The following is a 19,785-nucleotide window of genomic DNA, read 5'->3' on the forward strand; positions in this document are numbered from 1 at the left end:
AAACTAAAGTTCTTTCTACAGTCTTTGAGCCAGTAACAATAGCCATCTCCTTGCACAATTGCCAGGGACTGAAAAATTCCCCTTCACTCCCAGCAAGTGGAAAGCTCTTCTCAATGGCAAATCAAGTTCTGCAGGAGGTAGGGTTTAATTTTTTTTAAGCAAAGTTAACATACGGTTAGCATAAGCCTACGCAGCAGGTTCTTCCAGTACTTCTGCTGCTCGTGGCTTTGTGCAGAACAGGAGGAAGCTAACAAAATGAATCCATTTTTACAGGTGCAACTCAACCTCACATTGTTCAGATTTGTTCATGTGGTCTTTGAGAAAGGAAACCAAAACAACTAGTGCAACAACTAAAAAAAAACCCCCCAAAAACCAAAAAACCCCAAAAACCACACACAACAAAACCCACCAAAACCTTCACCCTTTATTTTTGCCTTAAAGTTACTTTCCCAAGAATGACGTCCACTCATCTATTGTGGTAGATGTCTGCACTATCCAGCTTTAACGGCAAAGACAACAGGAGGAAAGAACCGATTCCACCTTTAGAAAGGCTACAAGAGGATCCCCACTCGCAGCAGCCACATAAATACAAACGCAGAAGTTTAAGTAACCAGCATATATCTTCAAGAATTGTCAAGCTTTTGTTCTTCAGAAATACTACCAGGCACAAACTACAAACCATTTATTCTGCTTCATTCCCAAATTAACAGAATAGGCTAATTTTGCAGGATTTGTTACTCTCAGTAACAAGGCTTCTGTGAGGCAATTGTGTAGATGCTTTATACTCAGGGCAGTCCACAGATCAAAAAGGAAATAAAAAAAAAGAAGAAAAAAAAACTTTTAACAGAAGCCATCTTTCTGCCTATCATGTTGCTGAATCTTAGGACAAGCTCCAGCATGGAGGCTTCTACTTCAGTTTATGCATATCATCATCACATGAAAACAGGAGAACGAAGGTTCTCCCTCCTCTTGACAACTGCTAAGCTACATGATTTCTTAAATAAGTCATCCAATGAACATCTACAGCTTCTGCTTGTGGCGCAACAGCAAGAACAAAGAAACAGTTCCTACCAGTCTGCCTCATCTTTGATAGAGGCTGGTTAGTCCTACATATTTCAATTGAGATTCAAACAACAGATTATCAGGCATCCTTCAAATCAAAGGCACATGAAACACAGCTTTTAAGGGTATTGTAGTACCATTTTAAAGCAGTTCAAACTATAGGGACAGTACAGAACCAAGAACCACATCATCTCATTGAAGAACTCAATGCACTTTAGGAACATGTGAGGCTTTGGACATGACAAAAATTAACCTTTGCCTATGTCCTCTGGTGCCAAAAGCAAAGTATCTATGTAATCTTTTGCCCCCTTTGAAGGCTCAGTGCTAGCATGAGGCAAAACTCATGGAGGCAAAAATCCAATCAAGGCTATAGATTTAAAGCACAGTCTCATGAGCCTATCTTTCAGCAGTAACAGCAGGTTTTGCAGCCCTTCCCTTCTCTGTTCCATCACTCATACCTACCCCTGCACTCCATGAGTTTCAGTTACACTGGTGCAAGTTCATGAGACTGCGTAAGGAACAAGACAAGTGATTTTGCTCCCCCATACCCCCTCCCCCTTTTTTTTTTTTTTTTTAAATAAGTGACTTCTGCAAGTTCACCTTGCATAAGAATGGCTGTTCAGGGTTAAGACAAAGGCTTAACTAGCCCAGAATCCCAATTCCAATAAGGGCAAAGTGTAAGTGCCCACACAAGGGTTTGCCTTAATGCCATCATGAAAAGCATGCTCAGCAAACCCCGGAGTACATCTGCTTAGGAACTAGAAGTGTAGCTACTGCTTAAGAGACTGGTCAAGAACAGAGTATGCACTTACTCTGATTTGTTAGGTGTGTAACTGCCTTGGATTCCTTGTAAGTGAAAAACATGGGAGATGTGTATTACACTGAAGATACCGGAGAATCAAGGCCTATTAGAACAGAAGGGAGCTAGAGTCAACAATACCATGTGCTACATAGGTTTTTGCACAGTGTGCTGCTAAGAACAGACGAGACATACAGAAGCAGACCAGATTCATGCTCCTGCAGGAGAGACCACCACATGGATCACAAAGCTCCAATGGAAGGCAAAGGGACCTACTGCTGAAGGAGCAAACGGATGTATTCTGGGAATGGTTCTTATTCCAGTTCTCTCTCCCGAACACTGTGCTGGTCTGACATAGCCCTGTTGTGCTCCTTGGTCAACCATCAGAGCTGCTGGCTGACAATCTCAGCAGATGAATTCAGCAAAAGTGCCGAACTGCCCTTAGCTCTACGTGATTTTTTCCCCTGGTGACTCCTGTTTGGAAGCAAGCCCTGTATCAACTTTCAACCTTGTCTAAACGTAAAAGCCCTAAACCAGTAGCCATGATGAATATGCACCCTGACTCAATGACCACATAGAAAGTCCAGTCCAAACCTGCTCAACTCATACATCTTGTGATCAACCCATGCATCCTTTGTGGTCGGGATTATTTCTCAGTGAAAATGGAAGATACTCAACTAAAACAAGAATGCTTCACAGTGGTCTGGTGTGATGAGGGGTCAACTACCCTCAGGAGGTTCCCATGGCTAGAAATCTACTGCCTCTACCATTTGGGAAAGTATTGCCCCTGAACAAGCTGATTCAGCACTGGTCCATCTCTCCAATTGAGATCATAAACCTAAAGGTGTATGGTAACCTCACAGGGATTGCTGTCGTTTCTTTAAAGCCCAAATATGCAGATCACGCAAGCAGGCAAACAGAAACCCTTCCTTTAGGCTAACATTCAAAAGCATGCCAACTCTAATCCAAAAGGAGAAGAATTAAGATTACCATTATGCTGTAGGAACCAGAAACAAGAAATACTTACGAGAACCACTAGTAAGGGATATAAAGATAGGCTGAGCTGTTTTGATCTCTGGAAAGCATCTTTTGCTAACAGCAACTAGCAATGATCCTAATGTCTCCATTACAGCATCAGTTTCTCTGTAATTTTCTGTTAATTTTATGAAGAACACACACATTGGATAAAAGATTTTTATCTACTCACTGGAGACATACTGCAACTTGAGGCACATTCACTAGCAAAGCACCATCAAGAGCAGAATGAGGCTTGCCTGACTCGTGCTTTAAAAGATGAAAAAAAATTTAACAGCAGTAGAATGCGTGTATATGTAAAACGCATGATGCCAAAATACACTGTGTAAATTGTTAATTACAAGAAGCAGAGTAAGAAGACTCAAAATTCCACAACTTACTTATCCCAAGTTGCTAGAAGACAGATTACTGCAAACTGAAGGTTACTGTAAACATGGAAGTCCACTCTGCAGCATGTCTTCAATGTCTTGAAGCTATGTTTACTGATTACCTGGCACTTTAATCCATGATAAATCCACCTCTCCACTGAAAGGGCTGATCCCACTCATCCTCCCCGTCCCTCAGATGCTCACTCACCTTGTATTTGCATGGTAACATGACAAGATGGCTCAGGGATCAGTTCCCTGATCAACCTACCATGCATCTACACAAAGTGAGGGCACTAGCACAAAGGAGGTGGTATGATCACCCCTCTCTGCAGCATTTTAAATCTACACTAGATTAAAAACTACTATGTAACCATGAATCATGTTTTTACAAGAAAATTCACTTCCACTCCTATACATCCCTTGGATGTGTACTCTTTTCTCCTGTGGTGGAACCAAGGCCTTTCCTGAAAGATCTTCTATATTGGCTGGCATTAAACAACTGTACTCTCCCATACTGCTCATTTAGGTTAAATGACATAAAATTGTGATTTCTCAGAAACTACCATCAGGGTTACTGCCCAAACCTGTATCAACTGTAAATGCAATGCAAATTCACAGTTTGGCAAGGTCTGTAGATTAACTTGCAGTTTCTTCAAAGTCAGGGTGAAATACTTTATTACAATTGCTCTAGCATAACCTCTCCTTTATTTAAAAGGGAAAAAAAGTCTACTGAATGTTTCCTGTAGCATCTTCTACACACACTAGATATCAAATTTAGGATATATAAACTATAATCAATAAATGTCAATATTTTCTACTAAAATAGTCATTTTGCACAGAGAATAATTTCATGCCTTTTCAGAAATCTGACCCTCTACAAACTTGCTTACATTACTGTGATGCAATACAGTTAAAAAAAATATCATAATGTTTACCTTTATTCTGGAAAAACAACAACTCATGGCTTAAGACAACAGTGGTTCCATTAAATATTCTTGAGGGCCATTTTCTGATGTCAATTTCCTTAAAAGAAAGGTTCTCTGATGAATCTATCTAGGCAAATATGCTGTCCTAACCCTTAATTCATTAACTGAAAACAATAAGCTTTTAGAAGTTTCTGGAAAAGCTGTTCTATTTGGCTTTCTAAGCTTAAAAACCAAAAAAAAACAAACCACAGAACCTGCCTGCCTTCTCCCAACAGTCTCTCCCCAAACACTATCCTCCAAGTTTTAAGCTAGAACTTTAATAAGCAAAGGCTTCAAACACATATATTTCTTTCGCTCTCATGGGAAGATGACAGGTACTTACCTGAAACTGTTTTTCACCTAGAGTGGACAATATTTTGTCCGTTTCCAAAAAATGCTTTAAGATATATTTGGAAGATTATCAGAGTTTAGTCTGTAGTTCCAGTACCTTAAAAATAAATAGCCATGATTTCCCTTCAAACAGGTCTCTTAGTTATGCTTACCCTCACCCCATCAAAAACAGAAAAAAAAAATAAACCCACAATCCCCCCAAAACCTCAAAGAAACACACATGAAAAAACCCAAACCACCACACCACTAGAAACATCCATTTAAGACTACATTTTTATGCAAAATTTATTTCACTGCTCTGGTTGACCTTCCATTTTTCTTGTCTCTGGATTTCACAGAAACATCTCTCAACTAAACTAACTATACCATTTAGTATGACACTCACAGCCCACTTAATCGAGAGGCAGAACCACCAAAACTTTTTAATTCTTTGTTTTAGATGCACCTTTACATTCCTTCAGTGGATTCAAACAATGCAAATAATTATACAGCTATTAAAGTTTATAATCTCCTTTTCTAAAAGCATTCTTTGTGAAGTTTGACCCTCATTTATGCTAAATCTGGATTTTCAAAAAGAGACCTAGTTTTAGAGAGATATTCATTTTCCTTCACTGATTCTGAGAGGAAAAATTCTTGGGTTATTTCAAGGCTATGATGTCCTGTTAGCTCATAATCAGCTCTGTCTTGTCTACCTCCCCTCAGACTGAACTAATAGGGAGGAGCCACCTGAGTAAAAGAATGCATTACCAAGGAGATTTAAAGTCTGTAGACAAGTATTTTGCATGTAATTTTGAGAACGATAGTAAACTTATGACCTTCTGTGAGGCCACCTGAAGTGAAAGATCATATTCCCAAGACCATCTGGCTCATTCTGCTTTAGCCCCCAACCCTACACCGCATGTGGACTGACAGCAGAGAGTGAACTAGTTATTGCGCTAACAGTCAAAGCCCATTTGCAGGCTGGCTGCCACACTGACAGGAAGCAGGAATTTGTCCATAGGAGAGCCTCACTTGTCACACCTAACCACCAGCTGCTCCAGCAGGCACCAGTGCCCTCTTGCAGCTACTGTGAATAGATGGTTTGTAGCTCAGAGGCATAGGACACCACTTGCAGGAATTCTTCCACATACCCAAATCCACCGCTTTCGTTCAGGCCCACTCACAGCTAAGGTCCCATGCACCCTGCTCAGCCTAAACTACGACCTCTCACTAAAGTCAAAGCTTATCAAACCCTGACTTCAGGGCTTGGCTTACAAACAGACCCTAATATAGCTGCACTAGCAAAACTATGGGGCAGCAAACCAGTGTTCAGAGCAAGAATACTTTTTTTTTTTAAAGAAAGTTTTGCCACTACCAACAGAATCTCAAAACTATGAAATAAATGCAGCACTCTTAACCCTGCAAGTCTGCCAGTACAAAACAGCTCTGAAGTTAGCTCTGTCTGCTGCTTACAGGCAGAATCATGAAAATCCGCCTAGGCAGCGCCATGGCATGCTGAGAGCAAAGATCTATCTGCCTTAAAGATGAGATCAGAAAACCACTCATGTCTTCCCCCAAACTGAATAAGAACGAACTATTCCTCTTCCCTTACAGCAACGGAGAGCCCCACAAGTTCCAGATACTAGAAGGACAGACAGGAAAGAACATCAAGCAGGATTTAGTGTTAGGATGCTGAAATAGCCATGAATACGATACGCAGAAGGTGCTGGTTTCTTGGGAACTAGTGATTTTGCATAGACTTCTTTTTTTTAAAGTAGGTTTAGTAGTTTTAGTCCTGAAAAAAAAAAAAATCCAAAAATAACTGCTTACTTTCTGAAGTTTGTGAGGTGTCATCACAAGCACATTTAGCTGCTAAAGTTCATCAACATGCCAGTAAGTATAGACCAAAGCAGCTGTGATTGACTTCTCCCTACATGCCTTCCCCTCCACCATCTCCCATTATACATAAAGCTACATAAGGCATTTCCTATCCTAGGGGCAGAAGCAGTCCTTGGGCTACAAGGGGTTGAGAAAATTTAAAGCCCTATCTGCTGTTCTTATTTGGAGCACAAAATTCAGTTCAAAGTACAAGCAGCAGGAAGATACGAATTCAAGATTAGTCACAGGCAAGCAGATGATTAAGGAACAAGAACCAATCTGTTTGTTATAGGCAAGGAGTGCAGCCTCCACAGCAAAGTAGACTACAGTTCTGCAACATCTTTAACTTACGAAGTCAATTTTTAATCTAATTTGAAACTGAGTAACTTGTTGAGCAGAGTAACCTCTGAACTCTATATTCAATTTTGTACTGTTAGCGCGCTCCATCTGTGACCTCAGCTATGGTTCTAATAAAATAGAGTGAGCTGAAGAGTGGTCAGGATGGAGACTATTTGGGCTTTGATACCCAGAACAGCAGTGCACCTAGGGATTACCAAACAGCCTAGTGTCCATTCCATACTTCAAATACCTTCTAGTCATTAACATAAAAAAAACATGTCCTCCTGAGACCAAAAAGGTGGTTTACCTGTTGTTTCAGGGTATCTGCCAATGCACAGCACGGAGACTACATCAGTTATACCTGTGTATTCAAAATTCCGTTCACAACCATGTAAGGGAGGAGTGCTAATGAAATTTTTAGATCCAACACAAACTCTGTAGCAGCAGTTTGGCCTTCACAGCAAGATTCTTGGAAGGGAAAATAAGGAAGCCCTGAGTATAGGGAGTACAGCACTTAAAACAGACCTACTTAATGCCACTCTAACCTTTTTCCAGAAGTTAGCTTTCAAGTTGAAGTTTTCCACGATTAGTCTCCTCCATGACACCCATTTTGGGATAAAATATACTTTTAAATAGCTAGGTATGAGAAAAGAAAGATAAAACTCAATCCTAATCTAATAGATGAATAAATATCAGCTCATACTCCTTAACACCTACAGCCACTTTGGAAAGGAAAAACAGTCCTTGTTTACAAATCATTTAGAGCAGTAATTTTCAAACTGTGGGCTCCTGAAAAGCATAAAGACCCCATGCAATTTAAACTATTGGCAATAGCCTTGTTTTTCCACAGTTGCTTCTTGCCAACTCCAGGTTGAAAACCACTGATTTAAGAGAGCCCTGGCAAAACACAGTTCTTCTCTCATCGGTTTTAGGCTTGTTCAAGAGATAAATACAGCAATTCTGCTGAATTCAAAAGATCACACACAAAATGGACCTCCACATGGCCTGTCTCATCTGAGCACTGAAGCCGTTCACTCCCAAATCGCTGCACATCACTCAAAAAAAACTGCAGAGGCAAGACCAAGGGATTAGATTTTGTGAAGAGTTTACAAAAATACTCCTGTAAGATATGAGAACTAGGTTCTCATAGCATCTTACCATACAGTTCCAGATGATTACATTTTTATTACTTCATATGAATGCACAGGATTACAAGGAGGGCAGAAAAGTATAAATAACAAGAGAAACGTGCAGGCCATAGTTAAGCATTTAACCACATATACTAAAATTAGTGTTATACTTGCTGTAATTTTGACCCCAAGTATATGCTAGAATAACCTAAACATTCATGGGAAACATTCCAGGGAAAAAGTTACTTTTTCCCCTCTCCAAGAGACTTTGACACTTCATTTTTACAAAGGCTTGGTACACTTGTCTTACACAACACCTTTTGCAGTATGGATACTCATCTAAACCTACACATAACCAACATTTCACACTTAGTTTTTCCCTCACACTTTTCTGTCCCTCACTCACTCTTGTAATATTTTGAAAGATAGTAAGCTACAGTATGCAGATAAATGATAACCACTAAGGCCACTGAAACATTCCACTTCCAGTTGAATAGGAGAACAACTTTTCCAAAGGACATTTAAAACCAGCAAGGGGCACTCCCCTTACTTGGCAGTGAGGTCAATTAGATCAGGAAATGGTTATCAAAACAAAAGTGCAGGTTTTTTTGTAAGAGAAGTTTTCCTCACTGCCTCTTTTTGAAGCGAAGACTATCAGATGGCTGTTCTTCCATAAAAAATAAGTAAGATCCTTGTGAGAAACCCCAGAAGAGAGACTGTAGATTCATATAAACTTGTTTCACTAATCACTTCAAAATATAAAAGAGAAAGCTAGGGATAAGGTAGATATGCTCCTCCTTTTCTAAAGGATATAAAATGGAATCACTGCTTTAAAAAGATTGCTTTTAAGCTTTCTTAGGTCAGAAAAGGAAATGACCTCCATGCTTTCCTATTCTCTTGCTTTTGCAGAGCAAAATGGAAGTTATTAAGCGTCCACCTCTGCAAAAAGTTTTCTTCACACAAAGGATAAAATGGCATGTTTTCAGAAATGCATCTAGAGATCATGATAAAGCATCTCCTAGAAAGCAGTTTTCATCGTTTTTGCCACAATTACATATATTAACCCAGGAGAAGACCAGACTTGAGACAAGGTCTGCTGCAACACTAGCTTAGCTTCAACTTGTTCATGAAAAGGACAGAATAACTGCCAAAGAAGCCAAGAGCCAAGCAAGCCAGTTTGCTATGAGCATTTAAACAAAGCCAATCCATTTTGGGTATTCCAATATATTTATATATTTCTTAAGAAGCCCAAGACTGCAGGACGCAAGTCACAGGTTGAGAGGGCTCTTCTGGCCACAAGACTCCCCAGCTGAAGTGTACAAGCACACTACTCCAACTGATCTGTAGCTATCCCACGACAAAGTTTCAAAACTCACCCACGTGTTTGTCCGCGCATTAAGCACAGGCAGAGTACCTAAGAGCTTTGTGCATATGAATTGCTGCAGAGAGTTTTACAGCTGCAGGACTAGCCTGTTCTTGCAAAGCAGGAGGCTGAACTCAACGTCTATTATGCAGGTAACATAGCAAGCTGCCACCTGTCACATATATACAGTAGCAAAGGGAGTCAAACAGCACATTGCTACAGACTAATGACTGACACTGCTATGTGCTCAGGAGAACAGGGTGAAGAGCATTAGCGTTATGTACTGGCCTGGAAGTATTACTGTGGGGAATTGCAGGCTGTGGGCTGAAACTTTCACATCCTTTTGTTAGTGTAACCAATGAAAAAAGAAATCAAGAAATGAAGAACTCTGTAGCTTGACTACCTGTTCCTCTTCCTACTCTGTCAGTTACTCCACTTTTGAAACATGAGCAGCACCCTAATCTACTAACAGCAGACAAGGGCAAAAGACCACATCATATAGACTCATCCATCCAATTCTCTCCAGCTAGATATTGAAACGCCTATACTATAAGCGTACACAAAAAATGTTCAAAGACAACCAGGAAATTTTTCATTAGTAAACTCAGCTCAAGAGTTAAGATTGCCTGGTGGCCTCTGATGTCTTTCCACACTGCTAGATTCAGCTTCTGAAAGCTTCCTTTGTTAATGAATACTAGGCTCTTGTCTAGTCCTCTTTTCTCCCCCTCTTCTCCCTCCCATAAAATATCATGGTCCTCAGGGCATAAGGAACATCCTTTGTCTCCCTGCAAGTCTTCCCTGTGCAGCCACTTCGCTGCCGCTTTTGGAAAATGCAACAGGAGTACCATCTTTTCTTTTCTCTGTAAGAAGAGTAGAAAAAACAGATGGAGACATCATCTAACAGCACTTTTACTACATAGGAAGTGGTGTCCTGCAGAAATGTTGAAACACCATAACCTCCACTTCATCTTTCATGTGCCAGCAGTGTTGATGTATAACTTAAATCTACTACTCAGCTTTGAGAGCTGAATGTTTTTGTCAACTCACCATAAAAGAATACATGATACTACACAGTATACAAGGCAAACTGAATCTGAGACAAAAGGTAAATGACTTGAAGATGTCCAGAGAAATATCGGTATAGCATTCTTCAAGAGAAAAAGAAAGAAGCTGAAGCTCTCATTTCCCAAAAGAAGCTGAGGCCACATGGATTTATCGGAGAAGACTGAGGAACCCCAGAGGCCTGCAGAGATACTGGGGAGAGGTGGTGTAAAGCTGCAACTTATTAATGGAGGTACTGGACAAGAGCATCCAACATGGTTGGGAAAGCAAAGCCCACAGTTCCTTATCAGGGAGAGAGCCTGGTATAACCCACGGCACTTTGAAAAGGGAGACTGAAGCAAGCTTCCTGCTACTATAAGTGAACATGATGCATGCAGAAATTAGCACTTATTCAGCAAATGAGAACTTGGATTTGTGCATGTGTGACAATACCAGTTGAATAGCCTCAACTCTTCATTCTCTGCCTCTCCATCCTCTGCAGATGTTGTAGCAAAAAAAAAAAAAAAAAACAAAAACAAAAAACATTGTTTTTCAGTCAGGTCTAGCCAGGGAACTGATTCACCAAGCTGCCACACATAGCTGTGGCAGCACAGAGGACTATTTAAGCAAGCTTAGACGGCACTGCTATCAAACATAACCAAAGTCTGTAGCACAGTTACAAGACAGAAGATGCAAACTAGAAAACTCCCTGCCTTTGGAGAAAGCTATTCTCTTCTCTTCTCCCCTTTGCTTCACCCCATAGAAATGATCCCATCCAGTGCTTCAGATGAGCTCTCCTGCTCATCTCATTCTTCACTGGGATGACTCAGGTTACTAAGCATCACCAGAAGATTAGCTGGTTTTGCACAGTCTTCTGTCAGTTTAGTAAAAACAAGCACTACCACCCCTTTTGGCTAGAGGTAGAGCCTAGATTGGCTGAGCCCATCCCATCCAACCCTGCCCTCAGAAAATCCCAGAAGCTCTGTATTTCTCAGAGAATTAGAAATACCCATCCCAGTAACCTTTGAGAACCAAAGCTTCATCCCCTTAAGAGTGAAAATATATATATATATATAGGAGGGTGAGGAAGAGGATTGGAAAGTCCCCTGTAAAATACTGCAGTAGCGTCGCCTCCACCCCAACCAGCATGACTGGACTACCTTTCTTTAACCCTACTAAATGCCTGGTTTTCCTCAAACCCTGCCTAAACTGACTTTTAGGAAGTATTCTCATTGTTATTTTACATTACCCACGAAAGAACACAAGTTCTCAGACAAAAAAAAAAAACAAAAACAAAACAAAAACTGAACACCAAAACAAATGACAGTAATGTCTGGATGTAAGATAGCCTAAGACGGCAGAGCATTAAGCCATTTAAGTACTATGCAATAAGGATTCAGACAACTGAGCACAAGAACTGGCATTTTCTATCATCCATTCTTAGCTAAAGTGCAGTTACTGTATTTCTGTACATAACATTGTTAGGATTATCACCAATATACGGCACAAACTGGCAAAAAATGGCTTACAAGTTTTGAACAGTCCTGAACCATTTTAAAATGGTGCCATACCACAAAGCTGTAAATCTGTAGTATATATATCTCAATATGAATACTACAAAGATTTTATCTAGGTGGATTTGGACTATTTCCTGCACACACAGAATGGATTACTGTAATTCATTTTGAGAAGTTCTATTAAAAGTGGATGATCTTTGAATGTCATTAGCTTTTAGTTAGAAATTAAGTCAAAAAACCCTACACTTCCTGCAGGATGAACATGTCCCAAGAAGGAAACCTCTCACCTTGCAGTGATAGTTATTACTTCACACAAATTAAAATAGATTTTTGTTCAAACACAAACCAAACCAAGTGATTTGGCCTAGTCCAAAATTTCATGTCACAGCCACCAGAAGAACTCAAGATGGTATAATAGAAAGTGGTTGTCAAGACTTTTTTGAGTATACTTTTGCTTGGTTGACATAGTCCTTCTCGGGGTAGAAGGTATTCTTCATTTGCAAATAGGGAAACAAGCGCAAATCTGAAGTGACTTATGGAGAATCCAAAGAGATATTTGAAACAGATCTAAATACATCCCCCGCAGTTCAACTTCTACTGTTCTTCAGATGCATACCATCCTTCCATGCACATTTCAAGTAAAGCTAAATATCAAGCTGTAAATTTCACTCCTTGCAACTAAAGATTTTTATTTTTAAATGACAGCTGCCTCAATTTTTTTCCTGGCATAACTTTGTCATAAGAGGGTAATTCTCCCTCCTTGTATCCATCCTGCCAACAGGCAAAAAATGTGTGTAGACCAGATCTTCTTGAACAAGCCTTCAGCTACAATACTGTAAAGTTTCTGTACAATGGATTTATATTCATAAAAAAAAGCCACAAGCTGCATTTACATTACATGCAGGTTGAAATAAGGCAAATAGTACCACTTGCACATTTGCTGGGGACATAGCTGGGCACATATCTAAAACAGATAACAGTTTAGAATAGCCCTACATTTAAACTTTTACTTTCGCACTTACTTTAACTTGCTTTTTATTATTATTTTTCACCAACATCAGGGCTATAATAACTTTTCTCATTTTGAAACAAAGAAATACAATCTGCCCTTTGAACTAGAACTACGTTAAACACTTGGAGACTCAAGCCTACTTCCAAAACAATGAGATAACACGGCTAACTGGAAGCAGCAGCTAATTCATATCACATACAGGCTGGAACTATACCCAAGCAATAATCAAGATAAGAAAATGTAATAAAGATTTCAGAATTATTCAACTGTTATACACCTTCTCTTGATTAATATTAGCTTCTAATACTTCCTGATATATCACATTTCTTTCACAGCATCCACACTTTAGTCCTAAGTATCTAAGGTCACTGAAGACCACCACTATTCAACACATTAGTACACAGAAACAGACCAGGTACTTAGGTTCCAGTATTCCACCAGCAACAATCATAAAAAAAAAAAAAAAAAAAAAAAAAAAGGAAATTACTTCAGCTTATTTTCACAGCTTAAGAGTAAAATCAACAGCTAAGCAGCATCTCAATGAAACACTGACAGAGCTCAAGATGATTGGAAATCTTATGTGAATGTTACAGGTTTTCCCTTTAAATCATCATTTTGCTCCCCAAACTAGGATCACTGCTGAAGAGAGCTAATACATTCCCTCTCTGCTTCCCCCCCCGCCCCCAACAGGCTGTAATTCAGTCAGGGAGTCTCTAAGAGTACAGCTAATATTTAACAAAGGGCCAAGCATTACCAGCTAGTAGAAATGTGTGCGACCACCTCAAACTATCACTCCAGTAACCACACAGCATTGCAATGCTATTACTGCCTGTATAAAAGGTGTCAGGAGGATTTCAGGGATCTGTGGGTTCTCTCTTCCCTCTAACTCCCCATTCCTTACTGATCTGATCTCATCAACCATTTCCAATTCAGCAAGTGTCTGAACAGGTGACTGGAGGCTGGGAGAGGGGAAAAAAAAAATTAAAAAAAATAAAACCATCACAAAGATTTGTCTCTAGGTATCTGCTTTTGGCCACCAAGAAAGACACTAACACTCAAGACTGGTACAGAGAACACACACGTCAGCATCAAATAGTTATCCTCTGGCACACCGTGTCTCTAGAATCAAAGTCCCACCAGGGCATCAAGACACTACGACTGCTCCCGGCTACCCTCCCATGCTGTGGTTCAACAGCCTCAATACATCTCACTGCAAAGGGAGCTTAGACACCCCTTCTCCATACTTCCCTCCACCTCCAGGCCACGGCATGCTGCTCCCTCAATCGCATCACTGCATCAACGGAACTGCTCACAGACCTGTCCCGCACCAGCTGCACCACCTCCCCCTCCCTCAAAAAAGGGCTTGAAATGCATGACAAGGAAGGAAGGTTTAAGCCAGATCAGTTCCCTGAGCTACCTCCCACAAAAAGCTGTGCTGGCACAACTGAAGATGCAACTCGGTGGCAGTTCAAGATGATCTAGATCTCTGCCACTTCGTTCTCACTCTTTTCCTTTCCACCAGCTATGCATTCTCACCCTCTTCCTTGTGCTAGCACTGGTATTTGCTTGACCCAACAGTGAGCCAGTCCAGGGAGCTATACTAGCAGAAAATTATTCTACTCCCTCCAAAAGAAGATGTTTTCTGCTAGCATAGCTCCCCTGAATTGGCTCCTGATGGTCAAAGGTGGTCCTTCAGCCCTCCTGTGTTTTTGGTCGCCTTGAGAGCACAAGCTTAGTTTGACAAACTGTCACGAAGCCACAGCCAAAAGAGCAGCCTATTGGAGAAGCAAGAAACAAGAGAGGAAAGGGAATTACTTAAGCCATTTTTAATTGCCAAATGTGCTAGTTCAAACCACAGACTATTTTTTCTGACTACAACACTGTGTGGTATTAGAATGACTTTTCAGGGAATGATGCTAACACAGAGAATCCCACGCACTTCACATTTACTTTCAGAACTAAATATGAATGGGTATTTCTGAAGTAACAAGAAGGATTTTCCAATACTCTGCCTCCCCATGTTTATCTATCAGTATTTATTACAGGACCAATTTCTTAAAGACTTTTACAAATGGTCAAGGTGAAACAGAACATTACATCGTTTAACAGCTCAACTTCCAAATCTCAAGGAACATTGTCAATACTCACTTAAAAAGACAACAGAGATGTATTTGGGGCAAGGGGTTAAGATCACAGCATAATTTCAGCTGGACATCCTGGGCTAGTGCAATAAAATAAACCTTTTAGAATTCTATGAAAAAAATATCAAAACCAAAAAAGGTAACAATTAACACATTTACATGACCCAACAATTTGTGCAAGATTCATAATAAGAACAGGGCAGGTCCGAAGATCTCATAAAGCTGATCAATTTGAGGTTGAAACTATTTATGACATAGTGCCATCAAGATAAAAGTCACATAGCACTGTTACACTTTGGACCTTTTTTTTTTTTTTTTGTTAAATGGTTTTGTACTTTACCTCCAAAAAATTCCAGTCAGCTCTGTGCTTAACAGTCAGTACTCACAGTATCTTTTGTTAAACACACACAGAGGGACTTTCACAGAGAGAAATCTTTTGGATGAACAAAACATACATCAAATTTAGGCATGAGGAAGAGATATGGAAGGGACAGAGGCAAAATCAACTTCTCCAGGAGCTGACAATTTAAATGGCTTCAGGGAAGTGAAACAGGGTGTGTATACATGGGGGTGGCGGGGGTGGTGTTGGTGTTTGTTTTAAGTTTTAGCACATAGGGTTGCTAAGAACTTTAATAACATAGTGTTTTCCTTGAGTCTGTAGGTAATACAGACTTCTCTAGCTACCCAAGATTTTCCCAAAGAGCAGCATAATGAACAGACACAATTCTTGCCTTTCACCCCAACACAAGATCTGCAACAGTAGCTTTGAAACTGTCTTTTTTTTTTTTCCCCCTTCCCCTTTCTTTTGTGCCTCCCCCCCCCCCATTTACTCCTCACAGCTATCTGGTTAAAACTCTGAGCAGAAGGACAGCTCCACTGGAGGATTCAAGGACCTAGCAATAAAGCAGCAAGGACCAAGAGGAAGACAAGATGACATGCTGCAAGTAGGGAATTTAGAAAGGACTAGAACAGGTGATCCGCGGCAGTCGAGGTAAGAGGAGATGAGAAAAGGAGATAGAAGTAAAATAAATCCGGTTCAAGCAGAGGTGGAAGCCAACAAAACGTTCCTAACACAGCAAAGCTAGAATAAAAATAAAACCCCATAAACTGGACCTAGAAGCATCACTAATTGGTTGGAAAGAAAATCCAGCACTTTTGTGTAGAGGCTGAGTTTCTCAGCAATGTATTGCCCTTGAATCACTTTATGCTTGAAACAAGTTAATCACTCCTATTAATCTGGAGTTAACAAGCATCTAGTGCACACTTGTATATTACAAAAATTTAAACATTTAGATGAAGCCAAAAATATACACGGCAGCAGTTACAACTCCTGGTGTAACCAAAAATGGTGTTTCAAATCCCTGATAATGAACTAGGATGCTGAGCTAACTGACAATAAGAGGTTTAACTCTGCACACAAGGAACTAAAGTGAATCTGTGAATGTTATTACAGATTACCTACCCTGAGCAGTCACTGGCAGATTACAGCCATATTTGCATATATAAAAATAAAATGTGCTCAATTAAAAGCAGGAGGCCAAAGAAGAAGAGACATACCAGTGTTCTGGTTAGAGATTTTTAAGATTACTCTGGAAGTTCATAGTCTACTGTTGTCAAACCTATTTTACTATCTTTGCAGACACCCACCAAATTCCTGGCCTAGAGCTGGCATTTATGAGTATGTTGGGACCCGTAGAAAGGGCCTCGATTTCTGACTAGGGAAAGAGAAAACGGCTAAATCTGTATTTTGAATGGAGAAAGTTACTCGAGATGAAAGGGCACGGGGGACCTCTTTTTTCAAAAAACCCAAACATCTGACTGCAAGGAGCCTGCATAACAACAAACGCGCACAAGAGAGGAGTAGGGGGAAAAAAAATAAAAGGGGGGGAGGGGGTAAGAGAAGGAGAAAAAAAAAAAAAGAGAGAGAAAAGCAATCACACATCCTTTTAACCCCCGCGGGCCCGCGCCAGATTCGCGGCGTCAATCCGGCACCCCGATCCACAACTTTCCGCCGGCCCCGCTGCCGCGCTCCCCGCCTCCCCGAGCCTCCCCCCGGCTGCTTCGCCCGCTGGGGCGCGGGGCGGGCGGGCGCGCCGCCGCCGGCTCCGCGGCCTCCCTCCTCCCGCCCGCCTCGCCTCACGGCGGCGGGCCGGGCCGGGCCGGGCCGGGCCCGCCTCGCCTCCCGCGGCGGCGGATGGGCAGTGACAGGCGGGCCGCTCCCCGCCGGCGGGCGCGGCCCCGGCCCCGCCGTAAACAAGTTTGAAGGGGCCGCGGCCGGGCCGGCCGGGCGGGGAGGAGCGGGCGCGGCGCTGACAGGGGCCGCACAAAAGGGCAGGGCAGGACCCCCCCCCCCTCCCCGGCGAAGGGCGGGGCCCGGCCCGGCGCCGCTCGCCTCACGGCGGCGGGGGGAGGGGGGCGGACCCGCAAGGCCGCGGCGCCGCTCGCCTCACGGGACACCCCCCCCCCCACCCACCGCCACCGGCGGCGGCGGCGGCGGAGCCTCCCCGGCGCGGCCGCCGCCGCGGGGCCCGGCCTCCCCGCCGCGCCGCCGTCCCTCACCTACACAGTGAATGAGCTTGTGTCGCCACGAATCGAGCTGGTGGCGGACGCCGCGCCTCTCGATGGAGCACTGCTGCCGCCCGCACGGGCTCGCCATCTTCTGGGCGGCGGGCGGGGGTGGGGGTGGGGGCGGCGGCGGGCACGGCCAGGGGGGCAGGGACGGGAAGGAAGGGCCGCGCGCCGCGCCGCGCCACGCCCACCCGCCGTCAGCGCCCGCCTCGCCTCGCCGCGCCGCGCCACGCAGGCGCCGCCGGGACGCGCCCCGCCCCGCCCCGCCCCGCCGCCGGCCCCTTCCCGCCGCGCGCCTGCGCCCGCGCGGCCTCCTCCTCCCCGCCCCCCCCACCTGCCCGCACGTGCGGCGCCGCCGCACCCGCCCGCTGGGGGGCGCTCGGCCCCCCTCCCCCCTCCCCCCCCCCCCCGCCCGCCGCCTTCCGTCAGGGAGCGGGGCAGCGCGCGCTGCCGCCGGACCCCGGCGGCGGCCGCCCCCCGGCCCGGCCCGGCCGGAGGCTGCGGTCCGGCGGGGCCCGCCGCCCCGGAGCGGCCGTCCCTCCCCCGAGGGGCCCTGCCACCCCTGAGGGATCGCCGCCCCCTGAGGGGACGTGCCACCCCTGAGTGACTGTCCCTCAGGGAACATCCCACCCCCGAGGGGTCGCTGTCCCCTGAGGGGACATCCCACCCCCGAGGGGGCCACCTAGTTTTCTGTCAGGAAGAGTTGCAATCTCCTCATCTGCTCCGCGGTGTAGTTGAAAACACCAGGTCTATTGGTGGCCACGATGAAAAGGAAAGACAACCGGCTGCAACGGCCAAGAGGCCTCCTGACACCGATCCCGCCGTGACAGCTCCCTGACACAACCACCCCCTCTGTTGTAGCGGCGTCCATTTACTCTTCAGCCTCACACCGCAAGAACAAAGACCTCCCTCCAGCGTGAGCTCAGATGTTGTAAGGGGGTTGATGATGCAATAACACCACTTTTGATGGCAAGCGGTGGGCGCACTGATAGGCAAGGGAAGGCGTGCTACCGCCTGGTGCCTTGTGCAGGAGGAAAACATCAGCACCAGCTTTCTGCAAGCTCAGGGGAAGAGCTCGGAAAACTGAAATGTCTTACCCCAAACCCTGCCAGAGACGAAGCCCAGGAGTCATGGCCTTTATCCCCCCGCCCTAACCACTGGAGCCATTACCCTCACCTTGCCAAGCCACGCACAATTAGGGAGTTTGGAAGGCGGAGAGGTCAAAGCTGGCTGTATCCAGACGTGGTAGTAGGATGTCCCAGATAAGATATTTCCTGTGGAGATAGAGGAGTGTTTAAGCCGCCATTCAGGTGCAGTCGCAGCTGCAGTAAGCCAGTTGTCCTATTCAAAGGGAAATCCAAGAGGCACAGAGCAGGCTTTTGGTGCATGTAGGCAGGAGAGCCATGAGCCTGTCCTACAAAAGGAGATCGGGACAGCTCAGTTTGGCTAGTCCAGCAAAAGGAAGCAAAACTGAAGTGTGATTGCTCTGCCAGCGTACTGGGGAAGGTCCAGTGGGGAAAGGGTGTAAATTCCAAGGAAGGGACGGAGCTATCTGAAGCCCAATGGTAGCATAAAGACAGATTATTAATTGGCTCTTAATAACCTCGTGGAGAAAGTCAGAGGATGGTTTCTAACTGTAGGAGGTGGAACTTCCCAGACCAGACAGCAATCAGAGTAGCAAGAGGCAAATGATGAGCCATTGGAGTCTACGTGTCTTCATTTCCAGCGTCCTTGTGCTGGCATTGGGGAAACTTCCTTCCACTCAAAGTTCAGACATGCCTCTTGCTAGAGCCAATTCAAAAGTCTGTTAGGCGCTGTACTAACCACAGAAGTTCTTCTTCCCTGGGAGGTAGTTGATCTAAACAAAAGGATTGCAACATGAATGCTCTAGACTCCAGCAGGGAACTTCCGTCTGCAGTCTGGATGGTAGCTAGAGCAGCAGGTGGACAAGCTGCTAGAGAGGCTAATGGTTGCTGACCTTGCATCTTATCAGTTGTCCAGATACACCAGGACTAGTAGCTGCCCACTGTGGTCTTCATGAGAGCCCTCCTGCAAATTCTTCCTTGCAAGATTCTTCTCTTGCTCCAATGCCCACAAAATAAACTTGGTGGTGGTGAGCTTGCTCTCAGCATGGCTATTGGCCATCAAGCTGTTCCTATCTCCTTCTTTCTTCTGCTCTCAGTTTGCGTCCCTGCTGTGACAGGCAACTGGGTCATATGATGCCGGTCTTAATTTTA

The 19,785-nt window shown here is 43.8% G+C and overlaps 1 protein-coding gene across 1 annotated transcript in view; it reads right to left on the reverse strand.

The window, feature by feature from the left end:
- LCOR (ligand dependent nuclear receptor corepressor) overlaps window positions 1–17,639 on the reverse strand; it is a 63,040-nt gene extending 45,401 nt beyond the window's left edge. The window contains exon 1 of the mRNA XM_075026217.1: window positions 17,544–17,639. Within this exon, the coding sequence (XP_074882318.1) occupies window positions 17,544–17,636 (93 nt within the window). The 5' untranslated portion in view covers window positions 17,637–17,639. The remainder of the gene's footprint in view (window positions 1–17,543) is intronic.
- Between the last annotated feature and the right edge of the window lie 2,146 nt (window positions 17,640–19,785).

This window comes from Buteo buteo, chromosome 4 (genome assembly GCF_964188355.1).
Source record: "Buteo buteo chromosome 4, bButBut1.hap1.1, whole genome shotgun sequence".
Classification (NCBI taxonomy): Eukaryota; Metazoa; Chordata; class Aves; order Accipitriformes; family Accipitridae; genus Buteo; species Buteo buteo.